The sequence below is a fragment of the Panonychus citri genome, unplaced genomic scaffold, assembly GCF_014898815.1.
Source record: "Panonychus citri isolate SS breed McGregor unplaced genomic scaffold, ASM1489881v1 Contig00136, whole genome shotgun sequence".
NCBI lineage: Eukaryota > Metazoa > Arthropoda > Arachnida > Trombidiformes > Tetranychidae > Panonychus > Panonychus citri.
In genome coordinates this window covers 292,488-320,126 of record NW_026515541.1, presented here as the reverse complement: position 1 = coordinate 320,126, position 27,639 = coordinate 292,488, and the positions used below count along the sequence as shown (strand labels likewise).

The window sequence follows — 27,639 nt, the reverse complement described above, 5'->3', positions numbered from 1 at the left end:
TGCTACAAATGCTCAGAAAACTCGGAATTTACTCAATTTTGATGATACATTTTCTCATGAATTTATCATCTCTGAGTTGAATTTATTTCACTTGGTGAACCGTTTCAACTGATTATTATCATTTTCTCCTCAGCAACATGTAATCCTCATGAAAGAATGAAAGAAAAACAAGGAAACCTACAAAAAGAAAACATTTTACCTGTTACCTGAATTTCTCATTCCTTTTATCTTTCCATCTCATCATCTCATCATCTTGTCATCTTCATCTTCATCTTCATCTTCATTTGCCTTTTCTGTAGATCGATAAATCTTACCAACAATGAATAGATTGAGAAAAAGTGTCGCATCAAATGTTTGTTTATATTTACCATCCTAATACAATTTCCAATAAAATTCTCAATTCTATCAGTTAATTGATTGTCCAACCATTGATTTAATTGTGAAATGAATCAATCAAACTCTTTGAACACGATAGCAAACGATTCTAAACCTGGTTTGGAAGATGTTGATATTATCGTTGTTATCATTTATTTCGTAATTATCTTGGCAACTGGTTTCTGGGTAAGTGTTTATATTTAGTATCAACAATTAACTAATTGTCATTCCTCAGTTCATCAGATTTGTTCATCCGCAAGGATCAATCGAGAAATTCAAAGATCAATATCTAATCTCGGATTTAATTGCTACACTCTCGTGAATTTACACTGACAATTTGATTCCGTTTAATTGTATCTTTCATCAATTAAGTATCAGTTGATTATGTTACTGATAGATAATTAGCTTAATTCAGATTAATTTGCGTAATTAAACACTTTCTCATAAGTCTAATCGGAGATTCAACAATTCAATCAAATCTCATTTAATTCTCGTTGATTAACATTTGAAATGATAATAACTTTGAAAGATTAACTATCACAACAATTGATTACTAAAGTTGATTGTCAAGTGATATTATTATTTTCTGGTTGATTGTTAAATCATTAAAGAGGACTCAAGGGATAGAGAGAGATTTAGATTTACTATTAGCTTGAATTATAAACTAATCCATTGAGATTGAAAATCAATCTAATCTATTAGCAACCAGTCCCCCTTTAGATTAACTTTAAATTGTTACAATTTAAATGAGAGAAAAATATCAACAATTAACATTGGAAATGATTACCAAATGATCGGAAATTAAGGTTTTCCATTACGATAAGAAATTGATATCATCTAATGGCCTTCAACTTTATCGAAAGTAAATAAGTTGAAGATTATGTTCCAATATTAACATGGAAATCGATAAGTGATAATTTTTATCCAATTCTTGAATTTTATCGAATAATTTTTACGATATCAAAGTTGATTTATCGGTTAATCTTAATGCCGAGATTAATATAACTTGTTTATCCATTTCCTATGATTAGAACAGTTTCATCACGTTTATTATTATCCATGTATATGTTTCAGAGATTAATTGATAGAGAATCAACTGAGAAAACGATAATAATAATAATGGTTTATCGATTTTTTCATTTTCCATCACGATTTTCAGTCAATGTGGAAAACGAAGGACAGAGGAACCGTTTCTGGCTATTTTCTAGCTGGTAGATATATGGGCTGGTTAACGGTGAGTGGATCTAATTGCTGAGACCAATTAGAATTAATTGTGACCATGATTATCTTTTATGAATGAATTTCAGGTCGGCGCTTCGGTGTTCGCAAGTAACATCGGCAGTGAACATTTCATTGGACTCGCTGGATCAGGAGCTGCTTCGGGAATCGCTGTGGCTGCTTTTGAGCTCAATGTAAGAATGAGACAATTAACCAGATCAACTGATCGATCGATACTAATTACTGTTCTTTGTTTATTCTCAGGCTTTATTAATCCTTCAAGTTACTGGGTGGCTCTTCCTTCCTGTTTTCCTAGCAAGTAATGTAAGTTCTGATTCACGATTAATTGTCCAATTATTTTCCTAGAGAAACATATAAACAATAAATTCATAGAGAGAGAGACATTAACAAACAATCAAATCTACACGTCAAGTGATTACTTGATGATGGTTTCAATTGTATCTCTTTGATCAAAAGAAAATCAATTGATCACATAATCGATTTAAATTGTGGATTCGATTGTCTGTTCTGGTTCTCAATGGTTTCATCCCAATAGAACAACCAGAATCGATAAGTTGAGTTATTCAGACGAAATTATCTCCAATTTTTTTTAGAATTTTTTACCTACCAAAGTTCATTTGTTGGGTGAGTTTTCCATGTTGAATGAATTAATCCCTGATTGATGAAAATTATTAGTAAATTATTAATATATGAATAGAAATTATTCTCGAGATGTTTTCATACAATTGAATGAATTCTGATGAATAATTACAACTCTGTTTCAGGGAATTTAAATTACTCCCTGTGATTTAAATACTCGTTGAGATTGTTGTAAAATAGAATATGAATTCCATGATAATTGAATTTCAGAAATAAACATTATTCATGATCAAGAATTTAGTATTGGAATGAATGTAATTTTGAAGACTCAGTTGAAATATTGTTCATTTTGACACAGAATTTTTTCATGATTAACTCTAATTAGCAACTGATATTATCATTATTATGATTCTAATGATTTGTAAACAGTTAACCAATCAAGTTTTTGCCCTTTTTCAAAAGCTCTGTAACAAATTGGAGTAAAATCTTGGCAATCAACTCATAGTGTGGACTATTGGGTTTGTCTGATCATAATCACGGTTAGTCTTTTCATCCATAGCACAAAAAACACAAAAACACCAAAGAAACGCCATTTATACCAAACTGAGTGTTGCTTTTTGATTGATAGATGATCAATATCAGAGAGTCAATAGATGGTGATGATTGAGATGAATCAGAAAGTAATTAGTTTACTAAAGCTAAATCACTTTGAGTTACTGAAACACCAATTTTCAGCTTAATATGAGAATTTGATTGACTGATTGCATTTCCATCCATTAGTTGGTTGGTTAATTTTATGAACATCAGTTAACTATTAGTGACCAGGAAACTTTACCAAAGAAATGAAAGTTGATTAGTTAAAGTGAATACAAGTAAATTAATAACAACAGGGAAGATAATTACAGTTAATAAAACAATAGGCTTGACATTCAGTTTAACACAGAAATAGGAATTTTAGATCAAACTAATGGTTCACGTTGATGATTTTAACTCTAAATTGTTGACAATCAACCTCTTTGGAATCAATTTAATCGGTCAAATTTTCTCTAATCAACCATTAGGTTTACACTCTTCCCGAATTCATGTCGAAACGTTTTGGTGGAAAACGAATCCAAACCTACTTAGCTATTCTCTCCCTTCTGCTTTATGTCTTCACCAAGATCTCGGTAAGTCATTGATTTTTTACAGAATAATTATGAAAAAAAGAGAATAATAAACAATAGATTAATTAAACAATGACAATGGATTTAAATTGAAAACAATTAACCGGCAATCGAATGCCACTAGCGCCATCTATTAGTATATTTAGAAAGAAAATTAATCATTCATTTGATCAGCAATCAACTTAATGCAATGATCTAATTAGGTTTAACTGAGTTAAATTAACTCGCTTGATCTCATGAATGGTAGTTCAATTTGATTGTGATGATGATTGTTATGGTTAGAATTAGACTGAAATTGACATTTTGCGAATTTAATTTAATTCTTTTAAAGATTATAAATAATTTAAATTAGTCGCTATCAATTAGGTTAATCTATTTTCTGGTGCCATTTTTATCCAACAAGCTCGAGGATGGTCAATTTATACCAGTGTTATAATCCTTTTGGTATTAACGGCCATTTCAACGGTCACAGGTAAGTTTAGATTGAGTTAATTGTTAATTCTCACCTTTAATTGTTTGCTTGACTTTCATAATGGTATTATTAGTGAAAAGAGTCAACAGATTCAAGTAATTAAGATTATTTATTGATTGAAATAGGTGGATTAGCGTCCGTTATGTACACTGATACCGTTCAATGTTTCGTCATGTTGGCCGGAGGTTTATTATTGGCCTACAAAGGTGATTCGATTGTTTCGAGTTTTTTAAGTTTCGATTTTTCATGATTTCTATTATTGGTGTTTTCTTTTTCAGCATTGAATGAAATCGATGGAATTGGAAATTTGAAATCAAAATATTTCCAATCGAGACCTTCGATTATCCCGTTGAACATTACCTCTTGTGCGATGCCGAGAGACACAGCATTCTTATTGTTAAGACCAATCGATGACCACGATATGCCTTGGCTTGGATTCTTGGCTGGACAAACATTTTCATCGATGTGGTATTGGTGCACCGATCAGGTAATTCTAACACGATTAGTAAATTGGAAGCTCAAATTACATCAATCAAATCAAAATCTTCTCATATTAGCAGATCAAGTTCTTTAAGAACTTGAAGTTTAAATGTAATCATAAATTAATATTCCAATTCTCAATCACAAAGATGAAGATAACTTAAAGTCGATAGTAATCTAAGTATAGCACCAGAATATTTATAAAGAAAACTCATTGACTATATTAGTTAATAGATCAACCGAGACGCGAGTTAATCATTTCCAATTTCGAGTGAGAAAACATCCAAAGTAATCAATCACTTTTTTGTTCATTAAAACGGCCAATTGATATTCATCATTGTCAAAATCTTTTACCTGATAAATTATATTCCAATTGAATTTCTCTACCATTTTTCAAATGAATATTATTAAATCCAAATCAGTGATCAATCTGGTGATCATTTAATCAATATTTCTCACTGATTAACTAATAGTTAGCTAGAAATGATTTAGAACTCATATTCATTGACTATTCAGTTTTTCCATTAAAATTCCGTCATCACAATTTAACGAGATTCTTATTCATGTAAATATGAATAAATGTTGATAAGTTTATCGATTATCTTCAAAATGTGACCTCATTATTATCGCGACCGATTTTATCTTTACTGATCTTTAAAATAGGTCATCGTACAGCGTTTACTGGCCGCTAAAAATTTGGCGCACGGCCAAGGAGGTACACTTTTCGCTGGCCTTCTGAAGCTGATGCCGATCTTTATTATAATCATACCTGGAATGATTTCCCGAATACTTTTTCCCGACGATGTGGGCTGTGTGGACCCCGCTGTCTGTTACAAGGTCTGTCAAAGTCACACGGGCTGTTCAAATATCGCTTATCCTCGGCTTGTGTTATCCCTTATGCCCGCTGGTCTGAAAGGTCTAATGATGGCCGGTATGTTAGCCGCTCTCATGTCGGGACTTTCGTCAATATTTAATAGCTGTGGTACTATGTTCACGATTGATATTTGGCCTCTAATGAGGCCACAAGCTTCCGTTAAAGAGCAAATGATTGTTGGAAGGTAAGTTTAGCCAAATCCAAGATTTTTTTCTCATAGATTTTGTTTCATCTTATCTTTTATATTTCCATAATATTCCAGGTCATTTACTTTAGCAATGACGGCTGCGAGTATCGCCTGGATTGTGGTCATTCAAGAAATGCAAAGCGGTGAACTATATATTTACATTCAAGCGGTAGCGTCGATTTTATCACCGCCGATAGCAGTTGTTTATGGTCTTTCCGTCTTTTGGCCTCGAATGACTGAACCAGGAGCATTTTGGACTTTGATTATTGGCCTGGTAATCGGTTCAACTCGCTTTGTTTTAGATATTGTCTACCGTGAACCCGCTTGTGGTGAACCCGACATCAGGCCATTTCTGGTCAAGAATATACATTATATGTACTTTGCATCCATCTTAGCAATAACCTCTGTGATTTGTGCCGTAATTATCTCGTTGATCACAAAGCCAGCGGAAGATTTCAGGGTAAATTTCCGATAAAACTCACGAAGAATAATCTAAATTGAAGTAAATTGTTAATCTAACAGATTTGATTGATTTTCCTCTTTCATTTGTACAGCTCATAAGAACAACATATTGGTCTCGATTTGATGAGACGATTCGAGACGACGAGATGAAGTCCGTTCCACTGAAAACGATTAAACTAACTGACCTCGACTGGCGAGTTGATGATGGCAAATGTTGTGAAATTGACCTTGACGACGAAGACGCCGATGTCGTTATGATTGCGAAGAAAAAAGTTTCTCTATGTAAAAGTTTTTACCTTTGGTTTTGTGGTTACGAAGACACAGAAGAAGTGACATCGAACCAATCGAATGACCAAATCAGAACTGACCTTAAACTATCCGATGATGACACTTTCGAGTCAAGGTCAATCGTGAACATACTTCGACAAACTCAAACTCAGAAAATATTCCTAAGATCAATTTTGGCCTTAACTGTCGGTTTAGCGACATTTTTGTTCACATACTTTTCCCTCCCTTTTCATAGATACAGTTACAACTAATGAGAGATTGTTAGTTAATTGCAATTTAACTTCTTCCAAATTTTCACCCAACAATTTAATCGTAATTCAAATATATGAGTTAAACGTGATTACCAAGCTATCAACAGATTACACAGAGCTAGTGAACTAATTAAATCTAATTTCTTTTCCAATTAACAATCAATCGGATAATTGATCAGTCGACTAATTTGATTCCAATGAAATCTTAGTAATTTGTTTCCATCGGTGTGAGTAAATTGATCCTTTACTTAATTGTCTAATTGTTATTTAATCTTATTCAAGTTAATTATCTTTACTTTTTATTGATCAATTTGATTTAGGATCTAATTTAATGATAACCCGAATCGGGTTAAAATCTTTGAGTATTTAAAATGATTGATTGTAATTAATCACTTTAATCAGATTCATTTTTTGTAATCATTTTATTTTATTATTAACTTTAAAGTTGTATTAACAATTAAATTACCATCACAATTAACTAATAATGTTACACAGTCAGAGTAACGAGGAAACTAATTGATGTAAACTAATTTGGTTGATTTAATCACCACAGAAACAAATAAAATATATATGAAATGAGTTAATTGTTGTAACAAGTACGATGAAAATGACAATTAGTAAATTGTTACTCGATTATTATAAAACAAACTTACAATAATTTAAATGGAGCCAATCATGGATGAGATCGAAATGATCAGATTATAATTTTAATTTACTCAATTGATCTGCAACTATTTTCTCAATGTTTTCATTGTTGTTGATTGTTGTTTCTTTAATTGTTGAGATTTTCGGGTTTTTGTTTGACTTTAAATACGAACGAGCTGATCTCACTTCACCGTTTTCATTGAGATAATCAACTAATGAGGCGATGTGCTTTTCTGCTGTCACAGTGTCGGAATCGCAAATGACAACAAGGTGTTTCTTGGCTCGAGTTACGGCCACATTGATCCGTCGATATTCACGAAGGAAACCAGTTGCTTTTTTAGCGTTTGATCGGACAAGGATAAAATAATCACTTCCTTTTCTCGGCCTTGAAACCCGTCGACTGAACGTATCTCAACATCAGGATACTTGCGACTCAATCGTAATTTGATCAGTTCAACCTGCAAACTGTACGGGGTAATTACACCGATTTGTTCAGGTTTAACACCAGCGGTAATTAAATGGGTCACATAAGAGGCTGCGATGTCGGCTTCGTATTTGTTTCCTTTCGACTCATCAACCGACAGAATAAGTTCTGGCATATCACAACCCGCGGTGTCAATCAAAAGTAAAGGTGGACAATCCGTAAGTCTACTGATCTCAGCCATTGATTGATTTTTCACCGAATGATGAGCAGTTAATTTATTCGAGTAGAAACTTTTGGAAGACCATTCCATTATTTTCTGGTGCATTCGATATTGTACCGTTAACATGCGAACCAATTTTTCGTGATCGAATCGGGAAAGAAGCCTTTCCATCAGACTTACTTCAAGACCATTTTTGGCCGCAGTTTGCGAAAAAACTGTCGGAGGAAGTTGAAAATGGTCACCAGAGAGAATACACTTGTCAACGAAAGTTAATGGTATCCAACAGGCCGTTTCCAATGATTGTGAACACTCGTCGATTATGAGGACATCAAAGTATTGGTCAAGATTAGTTAAATGTTTAAGAGCACCTTCGTTCGAGGAACTGACCAAAGTTGCCAAGATAATGTCGCAGCTACTTAGAATTTCGTTAAATAAGCTTTTTTCATGTTTTACCAAATCGATCATCATCTCAGTGATCTGTGCCCGTTTGTCACGATCTCGCGATCTTCGTAAAATAGCAACGTCTTGTCTGATCTTTTTGACAGCATCATTCTTATCATTACGAGCAATAGCAGCGTCCAGGGTGAACTTGAGAACTTTTTTCGAAGCTCTGGCCGGATGACCCAATCGAACCATATTCTGAGCCTTATATAAGGCTAATCTTTCGATCAAATTATCAACGGCCACATTGGATGGAGCACAGACCAACACCCTATGCCCTCTTTTCACATGTTGAAGAATGACCTCAACTATACTGGTAGTTTTTCCCGTTCCTGGTGGTCCATGGATGATACATAAATCTCTCGATCGAAGCGCAAAGGTCACAGCTTCCCTTTGAGAATCGTCCAATCGACGATTGATAAAATCAATCGGTTCAATCTCATACAGTATACGACGTGGTAATCGACAGCCAATTAGTAAATCAATCAGAGTCCACGCTCGGCCGCCAACAGGATAATCACGAAGCTTATATAAAGCCTTTTTCAATCTTCTAAAATTAACATTATTCCATAGCTTAATTAAGCAATAATTAGTAAATTGCTCGTCCAAGTTGAGGTACGAGTCTTTTTCAAACACAACCGTAATATCATTTGAATTAAGTGCATATACAACACCCGAAGCAAGTGACCTTAATTCAACATCTTTATAGATTGAAACCATATCACCACAGGTGATTTTATGGGCAGGTAATTGCTTGTCGATTTGATTGTGACCCAAAGTAATTAACAGCCGATCAAACAAACCGATCTCAGTGGAAAGACACCTCAAGTTTTGAATACAATCTCCTTGGCGAATCAAATCATCTATTTTCAGGTCCTTTTGCTTATTTCTGGACAATAAACAAACAGAAAAGGAAAGGAAAGAGTCACAATTAATGGAACAATTTAAGAAAAACATCAACAATTAATCACAAGCAATCAAATTGAAACAAGAGCCTAAAGGTTACATTACATTTGATTGGAAAATCAATTTCTCTCAATTGTTTTTACTTACTGTGTTTTCTCAAGTTCATTTGAATATTCAATGTGAATTAGTTTTAATTGTGTTTTGACAAAATTTTCACGATCAATAAGAGTATTTGATTGACTCATTTTACACAATAAGAATAAGTAATTAACTGATGACCAATTAAAAACATTGGAAACATTAAATTGTTTCCTTTGCACTCGAGAAACAAACAGTTGATAAAATGAGATGAGAAATGGAGATGAACAATTCACATCACAGGAAAGCAATTAAATTAATCAACTGATCAACTGATTATCTAATTAAAAATCATTTGAACGTTTAACTGATTACAAAGAAAATTAAAAAAAAACTCATTAAAAAGAAAAGTGAAAAATCAAATTGAAAGTAGATTTTCAATTTCTAAGGAAAGTTAATTGATATGGTTAATCATTGATGAGGCAATTGAAGCAGTTGCAAATTAAGTTAACGGTTTTGTTTTCTTTGTTTGTCTGGCGTTTTATATCCTGATACATTTGGCTAATAAACAACATTAATTAACGAATCAAAAGATCTTAAGAACCTTAATTGTTTGTTGTTGGTTAATTACCGCATTGGGATTATACAAGAAAAGAGTAGAGAGACTTATGAGAGAAAGAGAAGTTGCAAAATGGATGAGAGGGCGTTTATTGCACTTTGGAATACGAGTTTTGGGGTTGATTCGAAAAAGATGAAATGTTCAAATTCTGTAAAATTACGATCATATAGAATGGACATTAACCTATCGTAAGATACCAAGGTCAACTTTGTATGAATTGTAGTTAAATCAGAAAACAATTAAGACAATTTTTCCGTTTTTAACGATTTTTCCTAAACCGCAGTTCAGATCGTAAAAAATGATTAGCACACATTTAAGATCTGAAAATTTTAAGTTTCGGTAAACTGATCTTAGGTCAGAATCTAATCAATCTTATTTAATTAATTATTTGCAAGAGCCCAGGGTCTAAATGTCACAACTACAACTCCATCAATATTAATTGCTCTCTCTCTCTCAGGATCAACTAATTGGTTGTAATTTACGCCCGTGAATCCGATTTTAATCAAGACGCTTGAACTGAATGTTAGCGACATTACGAGCCTTGTGACCTTGAAGATGTCGATGTCATTATGATTGTGAAGAAAAAAGTTTCTCTATGTAAAGTTTTACCTTTGGTTTTGTGATTACGAAAACACAGAAGAAGTGACATCGAACCAATCGAATGACCAAATCAGAACTAATCTTGAACTATCCGATGATGACACTTTCGAGTCAAGGTCAATCGTGAATATATTTCGATAAACTCTCACTCAGAAAATGATCATAAGACCAATTTAACCCTTAACTGTAATTGATTGTAATTAGTCACTTTAATCAGATTCTTAATCATTTTATTTTAGTAATAACATTAAACTTGTGTTGACAATTGATTAACCACCACAATGATTTTAAACAAGAAATAGGGAAAGAGTAAATTTAATCATGCAATTAATTAGAAAGGTACAAAATACTTAAAGTGCTGGGAATTCATCAGCTGATAATTTGAAATTACCCCATTGATCGTAAATTGTTTTCTCAATGTCTTCATTACTTGAGAAAGATTTTTGCATCTTGGCTGAATTAAGATAGGAACGAGCTGATCTCACTTCACCGTTTTTATTGAGATAATTAATTAATGACGAGATGTGCAATTCTGCTGAGACAGTTTCGGAATCCTTCGGTATTCACTGAGAAATCCGGTTGATCTGCAGTCGTTTGATCGAACAAGTGAAAAAATGATGACCTCTTTTTCTCGACCTTGAAACGCGTCCACTGACCGTATTTCGACATCATGCATGCGTTTTCCCTTCAACTGCGATCTAATCAATTCAATCTGCAAATTGTACGGAGTAGTTATACCAATGTGCTCGGGTTTAACACCATTATTAATTAAATAGCGGACATAAGTGGCCGCTATTTCGGCCTCGTGTTTATTTCCCTTAGATTCCTTCGAAGTATGCTCAAGTTCATGCATATCACAACCCGCGGTGTCGATCAACAATAATGGTGGACAATCCTTAAGTCTACTGATCTCGGACATTGATTGATTTTTCACCGAATGATGAGCAGTTAACTCATTCGAATAGAAATTTTTGGAAGACCATTCCATTATTTTCTGGTGCATTCGATATTGTACCGTTAACATACGAACCAAATTTTCGTGATCGAATCGGGAAAGAAGTCTCTCCATCAAAGTTACTTCGAGACCATCTCTAGCCGCAATTTGCGAAATAACTGTCGGAGGAAGTTGATAATGATCACCAGAGAGAATACACTTTCCAATGTGAAGTAATGGTATCCAACAGGACACTTCGGTGGCTTGAGAACACTCGTCGATTATGAGGACATCAAAGAATTTATCAGGATCATCTAAATGTTGAAGAGGACCATCGCTCGAGGAATTGGCCAAAGTGGACAAGATGATATCGCAATCACTTAGTACTTTGTGCAATATGGTTTCTTCGTGTTTCAATGAGCTCCCAAAATCATCAAAATCTTTTTGTCTTGCCTTTTCGACGACTGCGTCCAATGTGAACTTATGAATATCACTCGAAGCTCTGGCCGGATGACCCAATCGAACCATATTCTGTGTCTTAAATGAAGCTAATCTCTCGACCAGATTATCAACAGCCACATTAGATGGAGCACAGACTAGCACTTTAAGGCCTCGTTTCACATGCTGAAGAATGACCTCAACAATACTGGTAGTTTTTCCCGTTCCTGGTGGTCCATGGATGATACATAAATCCTTCGATCGAAGCGCAAAGGTCACGGCCTCCTTTTGAGAATCGTCCAATCGACTGTTGATAAACTCAATCGGTTCAATTTCATTAGGACGAGCCGGTAATTGACAACCAAGTAGTAAATCAATGAGAGCCGATGCTCGCCCAACAGCAGGATAATCACGGAGGTTAATTAAAGCCTTTTGTAATCTTTTATGCGTAACATCCACTGATTGTTTAATTAAGCAATATCTAATAGATTCTCTATATCCATAAAGGTTCGGCTTTATATCGAAGACAACTGTGATCTCATCTGAGTTGAGTAAATAAACAACACCCGAAGCGAGGGGCAACTCAGGTTCGCAAATTCTGCAGATTGAAACGTTATCACCACAGGTAATTTTGTGAGAAGGTAATTGTTCATCAATGAGACCTAAAGTAATCAAGTGTCGCCCATACAAACCCTCCTCAGAGGATAAACACTGCAGATCTCGAATACAAATTCCTTGGCGAACCAAATCAGCTAAATTGAGATAATTTTGCTTATTTCTGAAAATGGAACAACAAAAAAGGAAAGGAAAGAGTCACAATTAATTGGGACAATTCATGAAGAATTAATTATCAAGGATTAATTACAAACAATCAAATCGAATCAAGAAACTAAAGGTTACATTAGATTGGAAAATCAATTTCTCTCTTCAATTGTTTACTTACCTTGTTTTCGCCTTTTCGGCTTCGTGTTCAATTTTAATCAGTTTTAATTGAGTTTCCACAAACTCATCTCGATCAACAGGAGTAATTGAATCACTCATTTTACCCAATTATCAGTTAAATCCGATAGACAATCAGTTGATGAAATAAGATGAGGACTAGAAATAGAAACTTACTCGCTAGAGGAAAACAATCAACTGATCATCTACTTTTGGATGAACAACTAATTAAAATGAAGCTTAGAACACAAGTGAGAAAGTGAACATCGGTTGTCTATTTCGATGGACAGTTAATTGATTTATAATCACTGAATTATCTTTAAAGTGGTACGGCAATAATAATCTAATTGTTTACTTATTTGTCTTCAAAGATAAACGCACTTTATATCCCGAAATTTTTGGCTGATAAACTCAATTAATTAAGGAGTCGAATATCTTAGATCAAAGAGTAAAAATACTCTAATTTGTCTTATAGACTTTAATTGTTTATTGTTGATTATTTGCCGATTCGGGATTGTACAAGAAAAGATTTAAATTGTCTTAGGATAATAATAATATTTTAGAGTCTAAAGATGAGCTATTTTTTTGTAGTTTTCCCCGAAAATCAGTAATTAAGTTAACGAATGAAGAAACTGGACTCGACTGTCGAGTTTACGATGACAATTGTCGCGAAATTGACCTAGAAATCGAAGGCGATGTTGTTATGATTGCGAAGTAAAAAAGTTTCTCTATTTACAAGTTTTCACCTTTGGTTTGCATGGAGATACAATTACTATTAATGAGAAATTGTTGGTGTAATTTAATTTCTTCTAACATTTCACCCAACAAACTAATCATCCAATTACATCAAGCATAGAGTAATTATTACCAAGCAATTAGTAAAGGAATTTATTTTCATTTCTGCTCAAATTAACGTTGAAACAATCAATAATCATTATTAAGAAAAGTAAATTTAATAAAGGATTGAATTAACAAAAATTGTAAGATTATACAAAATGCTCAGTGTGGTGGAAATACTCTGAATTTGATTTATTCAATTGAACCTTGATCGTTTTCTAATGGGATTTTGATAATTTCGTGGTCTCATATACTTTGAATATTCACTACCTGATTTTACTTTACCGTTAGCTTTGAGATGATCAATTAATGATGAGATGTGCGTTTCTGCTGAGACAGTGTCGGAATCGCAAATGACAACAAGGTGTTTCTTGGCTCGAGTTACGGCCACATTAATCCATCGATATTCACATAAAAATCCAGTTGATTTATTTCTGTTTGACCGAACAAGTGATAAAATAATGACCTCTTTTTCTCGACCTTGAAACCCGTCGACTAAACCTACCTCAACACCGGGATGTTTACGATTCAATCGTAATTTGATCAATTCAATCTGCAAATTGTACGGAGTAATTATACCAATGGACTCTGGTTCAACACCTCTAATTATTAAATAGTTGACATAAAGAGCTGCAATGCTGGCTTCGTATTCATTTCCCTTGGATTCCTTCGAAGTATGGTCAAGTTCTGGCATATCACAACCTGCGGTGTCGATCAACAATAAGGGTGGACAATCAGTTAAATTACTGATCTTGGACATTGATTGATTTTTCACCGAATGATGAGCAGTTAATTTATTCGAGTAGAAACTTTTGGAAGACCATTCCATTATTTTCTGGTGCATTCGATATTGTACCGTTAACATGCGAACCACATTTTCGTGGTCAAAACGGGAAAGAAGTCTCTCCATCAAAGTTACTTCGAGACCTTCTTTAGCCGCAGTTTGCGAAATAACTGTCGGAGGAAGTTGATAATGGTCACCAGAAAGAATACACTTATCAACGAAAGTTAAAGGTATCCAACAGGCCACTTCGGTGGCTTGAGAACACTCGTGGATTATGAGGACATCAAAGTGGTTTTCATGATCTTCTAAATATTGAAGAGGACCATCGCTTGAGGAGCTGAGTAAAGTTGATAAGACGATATCACAATTACTTAATGCTTGCTTTAATATTTTCCTTTCCTGTGTTTTCAAATTAACAAGTAAATTATCGATCAGATCTTGTTTAGAACGACCTCGAGAGTTTCGTAATTTGACAATTTCATTTCGGATCTTGTTGACAAATGTCATTTCATAAGAACGATCTATCACTGCGTCCAAAGTAAACCATTGCATTTCACTCGAAGCTCGTGCAGGATCACCTAATCGAATCATATTCCGTGCATCAAATGAAGCTAATCTTCCGACCAGATTATCAATGGCAATGTTAGATGGAGCACAGACCAGCACTTTACGGCCTTTTTTCACAAGTTGAAGAATGACCTCAACAATAGTGGTAGTTTTCCCCGTTCCTGGTGGACCATGGATGATACATAGATTCTTTGACTGCAGCGCAAAGGTCACGGCTTCCTTTTGAGAATCGTTCAATCGAAGGTTGATAAATTCAAACGGTTCAATTTCTTTAAGGCTACCTGGTAATCGACATCCAATTAGTAAATCAATCAAAGTCCACGCTCGCCCGTCAACAGAACAGTCTTGAAGCATATCCAAAGCCTTTTCTAATCTTTTGTAAGTGACATCGATCGATTCTTTAAGTAAACAGTAATTAGTAAAATCGTTATTCAAACAGAGTTGCGACTCTCCATCTATGGTCACAGTGATTTCATTTGCGTTTAGAAACAACACCCTTAGCAATAGACTCTTTGTTGTAACCTTTACTGATTTTAACGTTTTCACCACAGGTAATTTTATGAGAAGGTAATGATCTATCAAAGCGATTGTGAGTAAAAGTAATTAACGATCGACCAAGTAAACCAACTTCAGTTGATAGACATCGCAAATTTAGAATACAAACTCCTTGGCGAGCCAAATCAAATATATGGAGACTATTGTTACATGGAAAAGGAAAGGAAAGAGTCACAATTCAATCATAGGTGATGACAAGAAATCAAATCGAAACAAGAACCTGAAAGTTAAATTAGATTAGAAAATCAATTTCTCTCAATTGTTTACTTACTCTGTTTTCTCCTTCTCGGCTTCGTATTCAATTTTAATCAGTTTTCTTTGTTTTTCCACGAAATCTAAAACTAGAGCTTTTGAATCACTCATTTTGCACGAACAACCTTTTCATCCGATGGACGAACAGTTTGTGAAGAGATGAGGAATAGAAATAAGATATTCCACCAGAGGAGAAAATTTAATCTACTGATCAATTAATTACTGCTTCGGGATTATACAAGAAAAGATTTAGGATATTAAGACCTACAGTCTAGTGGTTCAAAGTAAAGGATAAGCGGTTTCTTCCGAAAATAAGACAACGATTAAACTAAGTGACCTCGACGAGGTGGTTGATGACAAATGTCGTGCGATTCACCATGAAAATGATTGTGAAGAAAATATTTTTGTTAATTTAAAGTTTTTACCTTCGATTCATTTGCTCTTAATGAAAGATTGTTGGTCCAATTCAATTTCTATCAAAAATTTGATAATATTTTTTAAATAGTAAATAAATTTATTCTAAATTCATTAATAATCAATTGTATAATTGATCCGTCGACTAATTTAGTTCCAATGAACAAATTATTAATTTGCTTCTATCGATGTGCTTAAATTTAAACTCTATTTGTAAATTGTCAAATTGTTTATAAATCTTATTCGGTTAAGATGTTGATTAACTCATCAAAAAATTGATTTCATATTTGAAAATGGGCTAATTGTTGTTGTTTGAAGGCAATTTTTTATTGATTATTCAATTGAATCTGATGCGCTTTCTTATGGGTTGATGATAATTTCGTGTTCGCTTAGATTTCAAATATTCATAAGCTGATTTCACTTTACCGTTGATTTTGAGATGATCAATTAATGATGAGATGTGCGTTTCTGCTGAGACAGTGTCGGAATCGCAAATGACAACAAGATGTTTCTTGGCTCGAGTTACGGCCACATTGATCCGTCGATATTCACGAAGGAAACCAGTTGCTTTTTTAGCGTTTGATCGAACAAGTGATAAAATAATGACTTCTTTTTCTCGGCCTTGAAACCCGTCGACTGAACGTATCTCAACATCGGGATGATTACGATGCAATCGTAATTTGATCAATTCAATCTGCAAGTTGTACGGAGTAATTATGCCGATATGTTGAGGTTTAACACCTTTGTCTATTAAATAGTCGACATAAATCGCTGCTATGCTGGCTTCGTATTCATTTCCATTAGATACACTGGACTTTTGATACAGTTCTTGCATATCACAACCCGCAGTGTCGATCAATAATAAGGGCGGACAATCAGATAAGTTACTGATTTCGGACATTGATTGATTCTCTACCGATTGATGAGCAGTTAATTTGTTGGAGTAGAAACTTTGAGAAGGCCATTCCATTATTTTCTTGTGCATTCGATATTGTACCGTTAACATACGAACCACTTTTTCGTGGTCAAATCGGGAAAGAAGTCTCTCCATCAAAGATAATTCGAGATCTTTTTTAGCCGCAGTTTTTGTTATAACTGTCGGAGGTAGTTGATAATGATCGCCGGCGAGAATACACTTTTTAACGAGAGTTAACGGTATCCAACAGGCCACTTCGATGGCTTGAGAGCACTCGTCGATTATGAGGACATCAAAGTATTTTCCAGGGTTACCCAAGTGTTGAAGAGGCCCATCGCTCGAGGAAGTGACCAAAGTAGACAAGACGATATCACATCCACGCAATACTTGCTTATATATTCTTAATTCTTGTCTTTTCATATCAAAGAGTAGATTTTGAATCTGAGCTAAGTTAGAACGATCTTGAGAGCGGCGTAAAATATCAATTCTATATCGAATCTTTTTGACAAATATCATTTCATAAGTACGATCTATCACTGCGTCCAAAGTAAACCATTGAATATCACTCGAAGCTCGTGCCGGATCACCTAATCGAATCATATTCCGTACATCAAATGAAGCTAATTTTTCCACTAGATTATCAATGGCAATGTTGGATGGTGCACAGACCAGCACTTTACGGCCTTTTTTCACAAGCTGAAGAATGACCTCAACAATAGTGGTAGTTTTCCCCGTTCCTGGTGGACCATGGATGATACATAGATCTCTTGACTGAAGAGCAAAGGTCACGGCTTCCTTTTGAGAATCGTCCAATCGAAGGTTGATAAATTCAAACGGTTCAATTTCTTTAAGGCTACCTGGTAATCGACATCCAATTAGTAAATCAACGAGAGGCGATGCTTTCCAATTAAAACGAATTTCATTTAAAGCATCTTTTAATCTTCTATACGTGACATCATATGATTTTTTAATCAAATCGATATCGTCTAAACCTTCATCCAAACTTTCATTTGACTCTCTTTCTAAGGCCACTGTGATATCATATGAGTTTATTGAACGAACAACACCCGAAGCACGTGTATTTCCTCCACCCGATTCCTCAATTGAAACATTATCACCACAGGTAATTTTATGAGCACCTAATTGCTGCTCGTATCTTAGATTGCGAGTAAAAGTGATTAAAATCCGACCTTGCAAACCACACACAGTCCGAAGAGATTTCAAGTTCTGAATACAAAGCCCTTGGCTAACGAGGACCTTTCGATCAACACTGAAAATAGAAAAGGTAAGAAAAGGAAAGAAATGAAACTATTTAAGAGAAACATCAATTAAATTGTAATTAAAGGTTACATTAGATTAGAAAATCAATTTTTTTCAATTGTTTACTTACTCTGTTTTCTCCTTTTCGGCTTCGTATTCAATTTCAATAAGTTTTCTTTGTTTTTTCACGAAATCTTTAACTAGAGTCTTTGTATCACTCATTTTGCACGAACAACCTTTTCATCTGATGGACGAACAGTTTGTGAAGAGATGAGAAGTAGAAATAAAATATTCCACCAGAGGAGAAAAATTAATTTACTTATCAATTAATTACCGCTTCGGGATTATACAAGAAAAGATTTAGGATATTAAGACCTAGAGTCTGATGGTTTAAAGCGAAGAATAAGCGGATTCTTCCGTAAATAAAGAAACGATTAAACTAAGTGACCTCGACGAGTCGGTTGATGACAAATTTCGTGAGATTTACCATGAAATGAAATTGGTGTGAAAACGATTGACAATGATTGCAAAGAAAAATTTGTTTTTATTTATAAGTTTTCACCTTTGGTTTGCCTAGAGATACAATTACTATTAATGAGAAATTGTTGCAATTTAATTTCTTTAATTCTTTTCTGTTAATCATGAAGTAATTTTATCAAGCAATGAGAAACAATTTATTTTGATTTTTTCTAAAATTACAATCAAATTATTGATTGCAGGGATTAAAATGACTCAAATGCTCAGAGTGGTGTAAAAGATCTGAAAGAATTCAATTGAACCTTGATCGTTTTCTGATGGGATTTTGATAATTTCGTGGTCTCATATACTTTGAATATTCATGACCTGATTTCACTTTACCGTTAGCTTTGAGATGATCAATCAATGATGAGATGTGCTTTTCTGCTGAGACAGTGTCGGAATCACAAATGACAACAAGGTGTTTCTTGGCTCGAGTTACGGCCACATTGATACGTCGATATTCACGAAGGAAACCAGTTGCTTTTTTTGCGTTTGATCGGACAAGTGATAAAATAATCACTTCCTTTTCTCGGCCTTGAAACCCGTCGACTGAACGTATCTCAACATCAGGATACTTACGACTCAATCGATATTTGATCAGTTCAATCTGCAAATTGTACGGAGTAATTATACCAATGCACTCGGGTTTAACCCCTTTATTTATTAAATAGTTGACATAAAGAGCTGCTATGCTGGCTTCGTATTCGTTTCCCTTGGATTCCTTCGAAGTCTGGTCAAGTTCTTGCATATCACAGCCCGCGGTATCGATCAACAATAAGGGTGGACAATCAGTTAAATTACTGATTTCGGACATTGATTGATTCTCTACCGATTGATGAGCAATTAACTTGTTGGAATAGAAACTTTTAGAGGACCATTCCATTATTTTCTGGTGCATTCGATATTGTACCGTTAACATGCGAACCACATTTTCGTGATCGAATCGGGAAAGAAGTCTCTCCATCAAAGATAATTCGAGATCTTTTTTAGCCGCAGTTTTTGTTATAACTGTCGGAGGTAGTTGATAATGATCGCCGGCGAGAATACACTTTTTAACGAGAGTTAACGGTATCCAACAGGCCATTTCGATGGCTTGAGAACACTCGTCGATTATGAGAACATCAAAGTGGTTTTCATGATCTTCTAAATATTGAAGAGGACCATCGCTTGAGGAGCTGAGTAAAGTTGATAAGACGATATCACAATTACTTAATGCTTCCTTTAATATTTTCAATTCCTGTTTTTTCATATCTTTTAGTAGCTGAGGAATCTGATTTGATTTAGAATGATCTCGAAAGCTTCGTAAAATATCAATTTCATTTCTGATCTTCTGGACAAATGTCATTTCATAAGTACGATTTATCACTGCGTCCAAAGTAAACCATTGAACATCCATCGAAGCTCTAGCTGGATGACCTAATCGAATCATATTTCGTACTTCAAATGAGGCTAATCTTTCGACCAAATTATCAATGGCAATGTTAGATGGAGCACAGACCAGCACTTTACGGCCTTTTTCCACAAGCTGAAGAATGACCTCAACAATAGTGGTAGTTTTCCCCGTTCCTGGTGGACCATGGATGATACATAGATTCTTTGACTGCAGCGCAAAGGTCACGGCTTCCTTTTGAGAATCGTCCAATCGACTGTTGATAAACTCAATCGGTCCAATTTCATTAAGGTTACCTGGTAATCGACATCCAAGTAGTAAATCAATCAAAGTTTCAGAGCGCTTACTGACGGAAAAATTATCAAGCAGATCCAAAGTCTTTTCTAATCTTCTGTAAGTGACATCGGTTGATTCTTTAATTAAACAGTAATTTGTAAAATTCATATTAAAACAGAGTTGTAGCTCGTCATCTAAGGCCACAGTAATTTTATTCGAGTTTAGGTAACACACAACGCCAGCAGCACAATAGCCTTTTCCTTTACTGATTTTAACGGTTTCACCACAGGTAATTTTATGAGAAGGTAATTGTCTATCAAAGCGGTTGTGAGTAAAAGTAATTAACGATCGACCAAGTAAACCAACTTCAGTTGATAGACATCGCAAATTCAGAATACAAACTCCTTGGCGAACCAAATCAGATAAATTGAGACTGTTTTTTGAATAGAAAAGGACAGGAAAGAGTCACAATTTAATCAAAAGTTAATTAAAAGAAACTAGAGGTTAAATCAGATTGGAAATCAATTTCCTCACAATTTTTTACTTACTCTGTTTTCTCCTTTTCGGCTTCGTATTCAATTTTAATCAGTTTTCTTTGTTTTTCCACGAAATCTTTAACTAAAGCTTTTGAATCACTCATTTTGTAAGATTAACCTTTTCATCCGATAGACAAACAGTTTGTGATGAGATGAGGAATAGGATTTCTCACCCACTGAGAAAAATTACCCTACTGATCAATTAATCACCGTCTTGGGACTATACAAGAAAAGATTTCATTTCATCAAGATAATAAATTCTATGAGGTTAGTGGTTCAATTTGAAGGTTAAACAGTTTCTTCCGTAAATAGGACTACGATTAAGTGACCTCGACGAGGTGGTTGATGACAAATGTCGTGAGATAAACCTAGATAACTAAGGCACCGGCGTTGTTGTAATTGTGAAGAAAAAAGTTTTCACCTTTGGTTTGCCTTGGATACAATTACTATTAATGAAAAATTGTTAGTGTAATTTAATTTCTTCTTACTTTTCACCCAACAAACTAATCATCCAATTACATCAAGCATGAAGTAATTATTACCAAGCAATAAGTAAAGCAATTTATTTTGATTTTTGCTCAAATTTATGATGAAACAATCGATAATTATTATTAAAGGTACAAGCAAATGTAATAATGTGTTGCATTAAGATGATGCAAAATGCTCAAAGTGGAGGCAACTTATTGTTGATGAATTGAATTTATTCAAATAAATCTCATCCGTTTTCTGACGGGTTGTTGTTGATTTCGTGCTCTTATTAAATCTGAATATTCACTAGCTGATTTCACTTTACCGTTGATTTTGAGATGATCAATCAATGATGAGATGTGCGTTTCTGCTGAGACAGTATCGGAATCGCAAATGACAACGAGGTGTTTCTTGGCTCGAGTTACGGCCACATTGATCCGTCGATATTCACGGAGAAATCCAGTTGCTTTTTTTGCGTTTGACCGAACAAGTGATAAAATAATGACCTCTTTTTCTCGGCCTTGAAACCCGTCGACTGAACGTATCTCAACACCAGGATGACTACGCTTTAATCGTTGTCTAATCAATTCAACCTGCAAATTGTACGGAGTAACTATACCGATATGTTCAGGTTTAACACCTTTGTCTATTAAATAGTCGACATAAATCGCTGCTATACTGGCTTCATATTCATTTCCATTGGATCCATTTGACCTTAGATAAAGTTCTGGCATATCACAACCCGCGGTATCAATCAAAAGTAAAGGTGGACAATCCGTTAGTCTACTGATCTCTGACATTGATTGATTCTCAACCGATTGATGAGCTATTAACTTGTTGGAGTAGAAACTTTTGGAAGACCATTCCATTATTTTCTGGTGCATTCGATATTGTACAGTCAACATACGAACCACTTTTTCGTGATCGAAGCGGGAAAGAAGTCTCTCCATCAAAGATAATTCGAGATCTTTTTTAGCCGCAGTTGTTGTTATAACTGTAGGAGGAAGTTGATAATGATCACCAGAGAGAATACACTTGTCAACGTAGGTCAACGGTATCCAACAGGCCACTTCGGTGGCTTGAGAACACTCGTCGATTATAAGGACATCAAAGTGTTTATCAGGATCATCTAAATGTTGAAGAGGACCATCGCTCGAGGAACTCACCAAAGTTGCCAAGATTATATTAGAGCTACTTAGTATTTGTTTTATCGAACCCTTTTTGTGGCTTTTCAAATCCGTCATTAGCTTAGTGATCTTTGCCCATTCACCAAGTTCTCGTGATGAATCAATGTCTTGTCTGATCTTTTTGACAGTATCATTCTCAACGTTACGAGCAATAGCAGCTTCTAAGGTGAACTTAAGAACATTTTCCGAAGCTCTGGCCGGATGACCTAATCGAATCATATTTTCTATCTTAAATGAGGCTAATCTTCCGACCAGATTATCAATGGCGATATTGGATGGAGCACAGACCAGCACTTTAAGGCCTCTTTTCACGAGCTGAAGAATGACCTCAACAATACTGGTAGTTTTTCCCGTTCCTGGTGGTCCATGGATGATACATAAATCCTTTGATCGAAGCGCAAAGGTCACGGCTTCCTTTTGAGAATCGTCCAATCGACTGTTGATAAACTCAATCGGTCCAATTTCATTAAGGTTACCTGGTAATCGACAACCAAGTAATAAATCAATGAGAGGCGATGTTCGCCCAACAACAGTATTAGCACGAATGGTATTCACAGCCTTTTCTAATCTTTTATACGTGGTATCAACGGTTTGTTTAATCAAACAACAATCACTGAAAACTTGATCCGATTCTTTATCTAAGGCCACTGTGATCTCATCTGAGTCTAGTAAATAAACAATACCCGAAGGTCCTTTAGTTGTTTTATCATCTTTCGAGGATCTGATTAGAACATGATCACCACAGGTAATTTTATGATCATCCAATTGCTTGTTGCTTCGATTGTCAGTAAATGTAATTAAACTCAGACCTTGCAAACCATTTACAGTTGAAAGAGATTTCAAGTTCTGAATACAAAGCCCTTGGCTGACCAAGATTTCTCGTTTAACACTGAAAAAAACAGCAGAAAAGGACAGAATAGAGTAACAATTAAAGAGAGACATCAAACAACGGGAAACTAAAGGTTACATTAGATTGGAAAATCAAGTTCCTCACAATAGTTTACTTACTTTGTTTTATCCTTTTCGGCTTCGTATTCAATTTTAATAAGTTTTCTTTGTTTTTCCACGATATTTAAAACTAAAGCTTTTGAATCACTCATTTTGTACGAACAACCTTTTCATCCGATGGACGAACAGTTTATGCAGAGATGAGGAATAGAAATAAAATATTCCACCAGAGGAAAACAATTAACCTACTGATCAATTAATTACCGCCTCGGGATTATACAAGAAAAGATTTCCATTGCTTTGGGATATTAAGACCTACAGTCTAGTGGTTCAATGTAAAGGATAAGCGGATTCTTCCGTAAATAAGACAACGATTTTGAAGAAAAAGGTTTTTGGTAATTTAAAGTTGTTACCTTCGGTTTGCATATCGATACATTTGCTCTATATGAGAGATTGTTGGTTTAATCCAATTTCACCTAACAATTTGATCATAATTTGTCTCATCCAATTACGTTAAACATGAGGTAATAATTACCAAGTAATTAGTAGATTGATCTATTCTAAATTTATTAACAATCAAACGGGGGATTAATCAGTTGACTAATTCGATTCTAGTTATACAACAAAATAATTTGTTTCTATCGATGTGATTAAATTTATACTTCAAGTTATTTTAATGCCTGATTCTTTTTCAGTTAAGTCAATTGATTTAATCATCAAGAGAAATTGATTAAATTCAAATGGGTTAATTGTTGTTGTTTGATGAAAATGATTTTAATTGTAAAACCAATGGATCGTTTGTCGATTAGTTAACTATTTAGTAAACAGAATATTTAATTTTATACAATTAGTTAATCCTTCTTGGGTTGTGTTTTCCTTTTCGAGCTCATTTCCTCCATTTTTTTATTCATCTTCCTTTCTAATTGTGATCTTTTAACGGGATCGGGTTTTTTACTCGGAATTCCAAGTCCAGGATAAATTTTACCTTCTTTACGGACTGTACTTCGAGCATAGGCACGAACGGCATCACCACATCCATGAATTTCGGGCATCGAATGGGCCAAACAAAATCTTTTTTTACAGAATTGACAATTTTGACCTAAAGTCGCTGTTTTCACTTTACATTTGATAAAGAAACAAACGGAATCCATTTGCTTGACCAGTTCTAACATTTCGTCGAAATCATCAAGTTTGTCCAATTTACTATTAAGGTCAAAGTTCTTGGTCAATATTGTTGCTGGGGGTTTTTTCTGGACAGAGGTGAAAGGTTTAGTACTAACGGTGGAAACAATTTCTTCTGGTTGATTGGACTTTTTGACTTTCGATTTTTTCGCTTTCTTTTTTAATTGTTCTTTGTTGATTGTTGAAGATGTTTCTTCTTTCAAACTAATTGTTTCGGGTTCTTCAGTTGATTGTTTAATCTCCTCTTTCTGAGGACTCGAAGCTTCTTTCGGCACTTTGATTGGACTACTTTTCGGGACAATTTTCTTCACGATAATGTGCCTATTGTCGCCTTCGCCTTGACTTTCATGAGACAAGTTCAATTCATCGGCAATATAATGAACAACTCGCCGTTCAAATGAGGTCAAAGACGGTGGAAATGAATATTCAAGTTTGGATGACGATTTAAAGTCCAACAATTTATCTCGAATTGTTTTCTCAATGTTTTCATTTTCTTCTTGAGTTCTACTTGTACTTGTTTTGGTTGTTGATTGTTGTTCCTTTTTGGTTGATTGATTTGATTTTTTTCCTTTTTCTTGTTGAGTAACTTTTGATTGTTTCTTAATTGTCTCTTTTTTCATCTCCTTGAACCTTAAATGTTGAGGTCTTTCAATATCTTTGAATGTTTCCATCGAATTTAAATATTCATGAGCTGATCTCACATCTCCGTTATCATTGAGATAATCAACTAATGATGAGATGTGTTTTTCTGCTGTCACAGTGTCGGAATCGCAAATGACAACAAGGTGTTTCTTGGCTCGAGTTACGGCCACATTGATACGTCGATATTCACATAGAAATCCAGTTGATTTATTTTCGTTTGACCGAACGAGTGATAAAATAATTACTTCCTTTTCTCGGCCCTGAAACCCGTCGACTGAACGTATCTCAACGCCAGGGTGTTTTTCATTCAGTCGAAGTCTAATCAATTCAACCTGCAAATTGTACGGAGTAATTATACCAATGTGTTCAGGTTTAACACCGTTGGTAATTAAATAGGTCACATAAGAGGCCGCTATGTCGGCTTCGTGTTCATTTCCTTTGGATTCTTCTTCCTCCAGATCAAGTTCTGGCATATCACAACCCGCGGTGTCGATCAACAATAAGGGTGGACAATCAGTTAAATTACTGATTTCGGACATTGATTGATTTTCTACTGATTGATGAGCAGTTAATTTGTTGGAATAGAAACTTTTGGAAGACCATTCCATTATTTTCTGGTGCATTCGATATTGTACCGTTAACATACGAACCACTTTTTCGTGATCGAATCGGGAAAGAAGTCTCTCCATCAAAGTTAACTCAAGGCCTTCTTTGGCCGCTGTTTCGGAAATAATTGTCGGAGGTAATTGATAATGATCACCGGCGAGAATACACTTGTCAACGTAGGTCAACGGTATCCAACAAGCCGATTCAAGGGCTTGGGAACACTCGTCGATTATGAGGACATCAAAGTTTTTATCAGGATCGTTTATTAGATGTTTAAGTGGACCATCGCGCGAGGAACTGACCAAAGTTGCTAGGACGATTTCACAGCCACTAAGTACTCGCTTTATGATGCTTCTTTCGCGTTGTTTCAAATCTTTCAGTAGCTCAGTGATCTGTGAGCGTTTACTACGATCTCGTGAGCTCCTTAAACTATCAACCTCTTGTCTGATCTCTTCGACAATTGTATTCTCATCAGAACGAGCTATCGCTGCATCCAAAGTGAACTTTTGAATATCACTCGAAGCTCGGGCTGGATGACCTAATCGAATCATATTCCGGGCTTTAAATGAGGCCAATCTTTCGACAAGATTATCAACTGCCACATTGGATGGAGCACAGACCAAGACCCTCAGCCCTCTTTTCACATGTTGAAGAATGACCTCAACTATACTGGTAGTTTTTCCCGTTCCGGGTGGACCATGGATAATACATAGATCTCTTGACCGAAGAGCAAAGGTCACGGCTTCCTTTTGAGAATCGTCCAATCGACTGTTGAAAAATTCAATCGGTCCAATTACATTAGGACGACCTGGTAATCGACAGCCAAATAGTAAATCAATGAGAGCCGATGCTCGCCCACCAACAGGATAATTGCGAAGATTAATTAAAGCCTTTTTCAGCCTTCTATATGTGACATCGTTTGATATCTTAATTAAACAGTAATTATTAAAATCTTGATCCAAATTGAGGTTCGACTCTTTTTCAAATGCAACTGTGACAGCGTTTGAGTTAAGTGAATATACAACACCCGAAGCGAGAGATTCAGATTCAGCACCTTCATGGATTGAAACTATATCACCACAGGTGATTTTATGAGCAGGTAATTGTTTGTCACTTTGATTGTGAGCCAACGTAATTAAAACTCGACGAAACAAACCAGTCCGAGTTGATAGACATCTCAATTTGTGAATACAAACTCCTTGACGAACCAAATCAACTAATTTCAGATTCTTTTGATTATTTCTGAAAAAAAAAACAAACAGAAAAGGAAAGGAAAGAGTCACAATTAATGGAACAATTTAAGAAAGAAAGAAATTAAAATTAGTCATGAGCAATTTAATTGAAACAAGAAACTAAAGGTTACATTACATTAGATTGGAAAATCAATTTTCTTCATTTGTTTACTTACATTGTTTTCTCAATTTCGGCTTCATATTCAATTTGAATTAATTTTAATTGAGTTTCCACAAAATTATCACGATCAAGAGGAGTATTTGAATCACTCATTTTTCACAATTAGAATAAGTAATTAGCTAATCATCAAGTAAAAACATTGAAAACATTAAATTGTTTCCTTTGCATCCGATAGACAAACAGCTGATCCAATGAGAGGAGGAGTCGAAATGAAAAGTTTCTCACCAGAGGAAAACAATTAACCAACTGATCAACTAATTAACTAATTAACTA

General features: G+C 34.9%; 8 protein-coding genes across 9 annotated transcripts; 1 reads left to right on the top strand and 7 right to left on the bottom strand.

Annotated features, from left to right (window-relative positions):
• Positions 1-39: 39 nt before the first annotated feature.
• LOC128392632 (sodium/glucose cotransporter 5-like) lies at positions 40-6,622 on the top strand. Of its 2 annotated transcripts, XM_053352683.1 has the most exons (11): positions 40-561; positions 1,535-1,609; positions 1,683-1,787; positions 1,858-1,917; positions 3,255-3,359; positions 3,723-3,828; positions 3,954-4,034; positions 4,107-4,315; positions 4,972-5,366; positions 5,445-5,829; positions 5,924-6,622. In XM_053352683.1, exons 1-11 carry the CDS (start codon positions 445-447, stop codon positions 6,368-6,370), a joined length of 2,085 nt encoding a protein of 694 aa, XP_053208658.1. In that variant the 5' UTR covers positions 40-444; the 3' UTR covers positions 6,371-6,622. The 2 variants fall into 2 exon arrangements, with proteins under 2 accessions (XP_053208658.1, XP_053208659.1); XM_053352684.1 differs by lacking the exons at positions 40-561; positions 1,535-1,609 and adding an exon at positions 2,656-2,732 and having other exon boundaries at positions 1,711-1,787.
• Positions 6,623-6,773: 151 nt separating this feature from the next.
• Positions 6,774-9,730, bottom strand: LOC128392635 (DNA-binding protein SMUBP-2-like). Its single transcript, XM_053352689.1, has 2 exons — positions 9,154-9,730; positions 6,774-8,989 (listed from the first exon to the last, which is right to left on the bottom strand). The coding sequence occupies exons 1-2, from the start codon at positions 9,249-9,251 to the stop codon at positions 7,303-7,305; spliced, it is 1,785 nt and encodes a 594-aa protein (XP_053208664.1). The 5' UTR covers positions 9,252-9,730; the 3' UTR covers positions 6,774-7,302.
• A 1,084-nt stretch (positions 9,731-10,814) lies between these two features.
• On the bottom strand, positions 10,815-13,022 carry LOC128392452 (DNA-binding protein SMUBP-2-like). Its single transcript, XM_053352480.1, has 2 exons — positions 12,619-13,022; positions 10,815-12,453 (listed from the first exon to the last, which is right to left on the bottom strand). The coding sequence occupies exons 1-2, from the start codon at positions 12,714-12,716 to the stop codon at positions 10,815-10,817; spliced, it is 1,737 nt and encodes a 578-aa protein (XP_053208455.1). The 5' UTR covers positions 12,717-13,022.
• Positions 13,023-13,577: 555 nt separating this feature from the next.
• Positions 13,578-16,191, bottom strand: LOC128392207 (DNA-binding protein SMUBP-2-like). The gene is made up of 2 exons (XM_053352189.1): positions 15,629-16,191; positions 13,578-15,497 (listed from the first exon to the last, which is right to left on the bottom strand). Exon 2 carries the CDS (start codon positions 15,154-15,156, stop codon positions 13,648-13,650), a length of 1,509 nt encoding a protein of 502 aa, XP_053208164.1. The 5' UTR covers positions 15,157-15,497; positions 15,629-16,191; the 3' UTR covers positions 13,578-13,647.
• A 145-nt stretch (positions 16,192-16,336) lies between these two features.
• On the bottom strand, positions 16,337-18,434 carry LOC128392209 (DNA-binding protein SMUBP-2-like). Its single transcript, XM_053352190.1, has 2 exons — positions 18,330-18,434; positions 16,337-18,209 (listed from the first exon to the last, which is right to left on the bottom strand). The coding sequence occupies exons 1-2, from the start codon at positions 18,419-18,421 to the stop codon at positions 16,361-16,363; spliced, it is 1,941 nt and encodes a 646-aa protein (XP_053208165.1). The 5' UTR covers positions 18,422-18,434; the 3' UTR covers positions 16,337-16,360.
• A 279-nt stretch (positions 18,435-18,713) lies between these two features.
• LOC128392661 (DNA-binding protein SMUBP-2-like) lies at positions 18,714-21,210 on the bottom strand. Its single transcript, XM_053352719.1, has 2 exons — positions 20,933-21,210; positions 18,714-20,817 (listed from the first exon to the last, which is right to left on the bottom strand). Exons 1-2 carry the CDS (start codon positions 21,022-21,024, stop codon positions 18,969-18,971), a joined length of 1,941 nt encoding a protein of 646 aa, XP_053208694.1. The 5' UTR covers positions 21,025-21,210; the 3' UTR covers positions 18,714-18,968.
• A 252-nt stretch (positions 21,211-21,462) lies between these two features.
• On the bottom strand, positions 21,463-24,072 carry LOC128392662 (DNA-binding protein SMUBP-2-like). Its single transcript, XM_053352720.1, has 2 exons — positions 23,584-24,072; positions 21,463-23,464 (listed from the first exon to the last, which is right to left on the bottom strand). Exons 1-2 carry the CDS (start codon positions 23,673-23,675, stop codon positions 21,625-21,627), a joined length of 1,932 nt encoding a protein of 643 aa, XP_053208695.1. The 5' UTR covers positions 23,676-24,072; the 3' UTR covers positions 21,463-21,624.
• A 200-nt stretch (positions 24,073-24,272) lies between these two features.
• On the bottom strand, positions 24,273-27,602 carry LOC128392660 (DNA-binding protein SMUBP-2-like). Its single transcript, XM_053352718.1, has 2 exons — positions 27,362-27,602; positions 24,273-27,195 (listed from the first exon to the last, which is right to left on the bottom strand). The coding sequence occupies exons 1-2, from the start codon at positions 27,457-27,459 to the stop codon at positions 24,375-24,377; spliced, it is 2,919 nt and encodes a 972-aa protein (XP_053208693.1). The 5' UTR covers positions 27,460-27,602; the 3' UTR covers positions 24,273-24,374.
• Between the last annotated feature and the right edge of the window lie 37 nt (positions 27,603-27,639).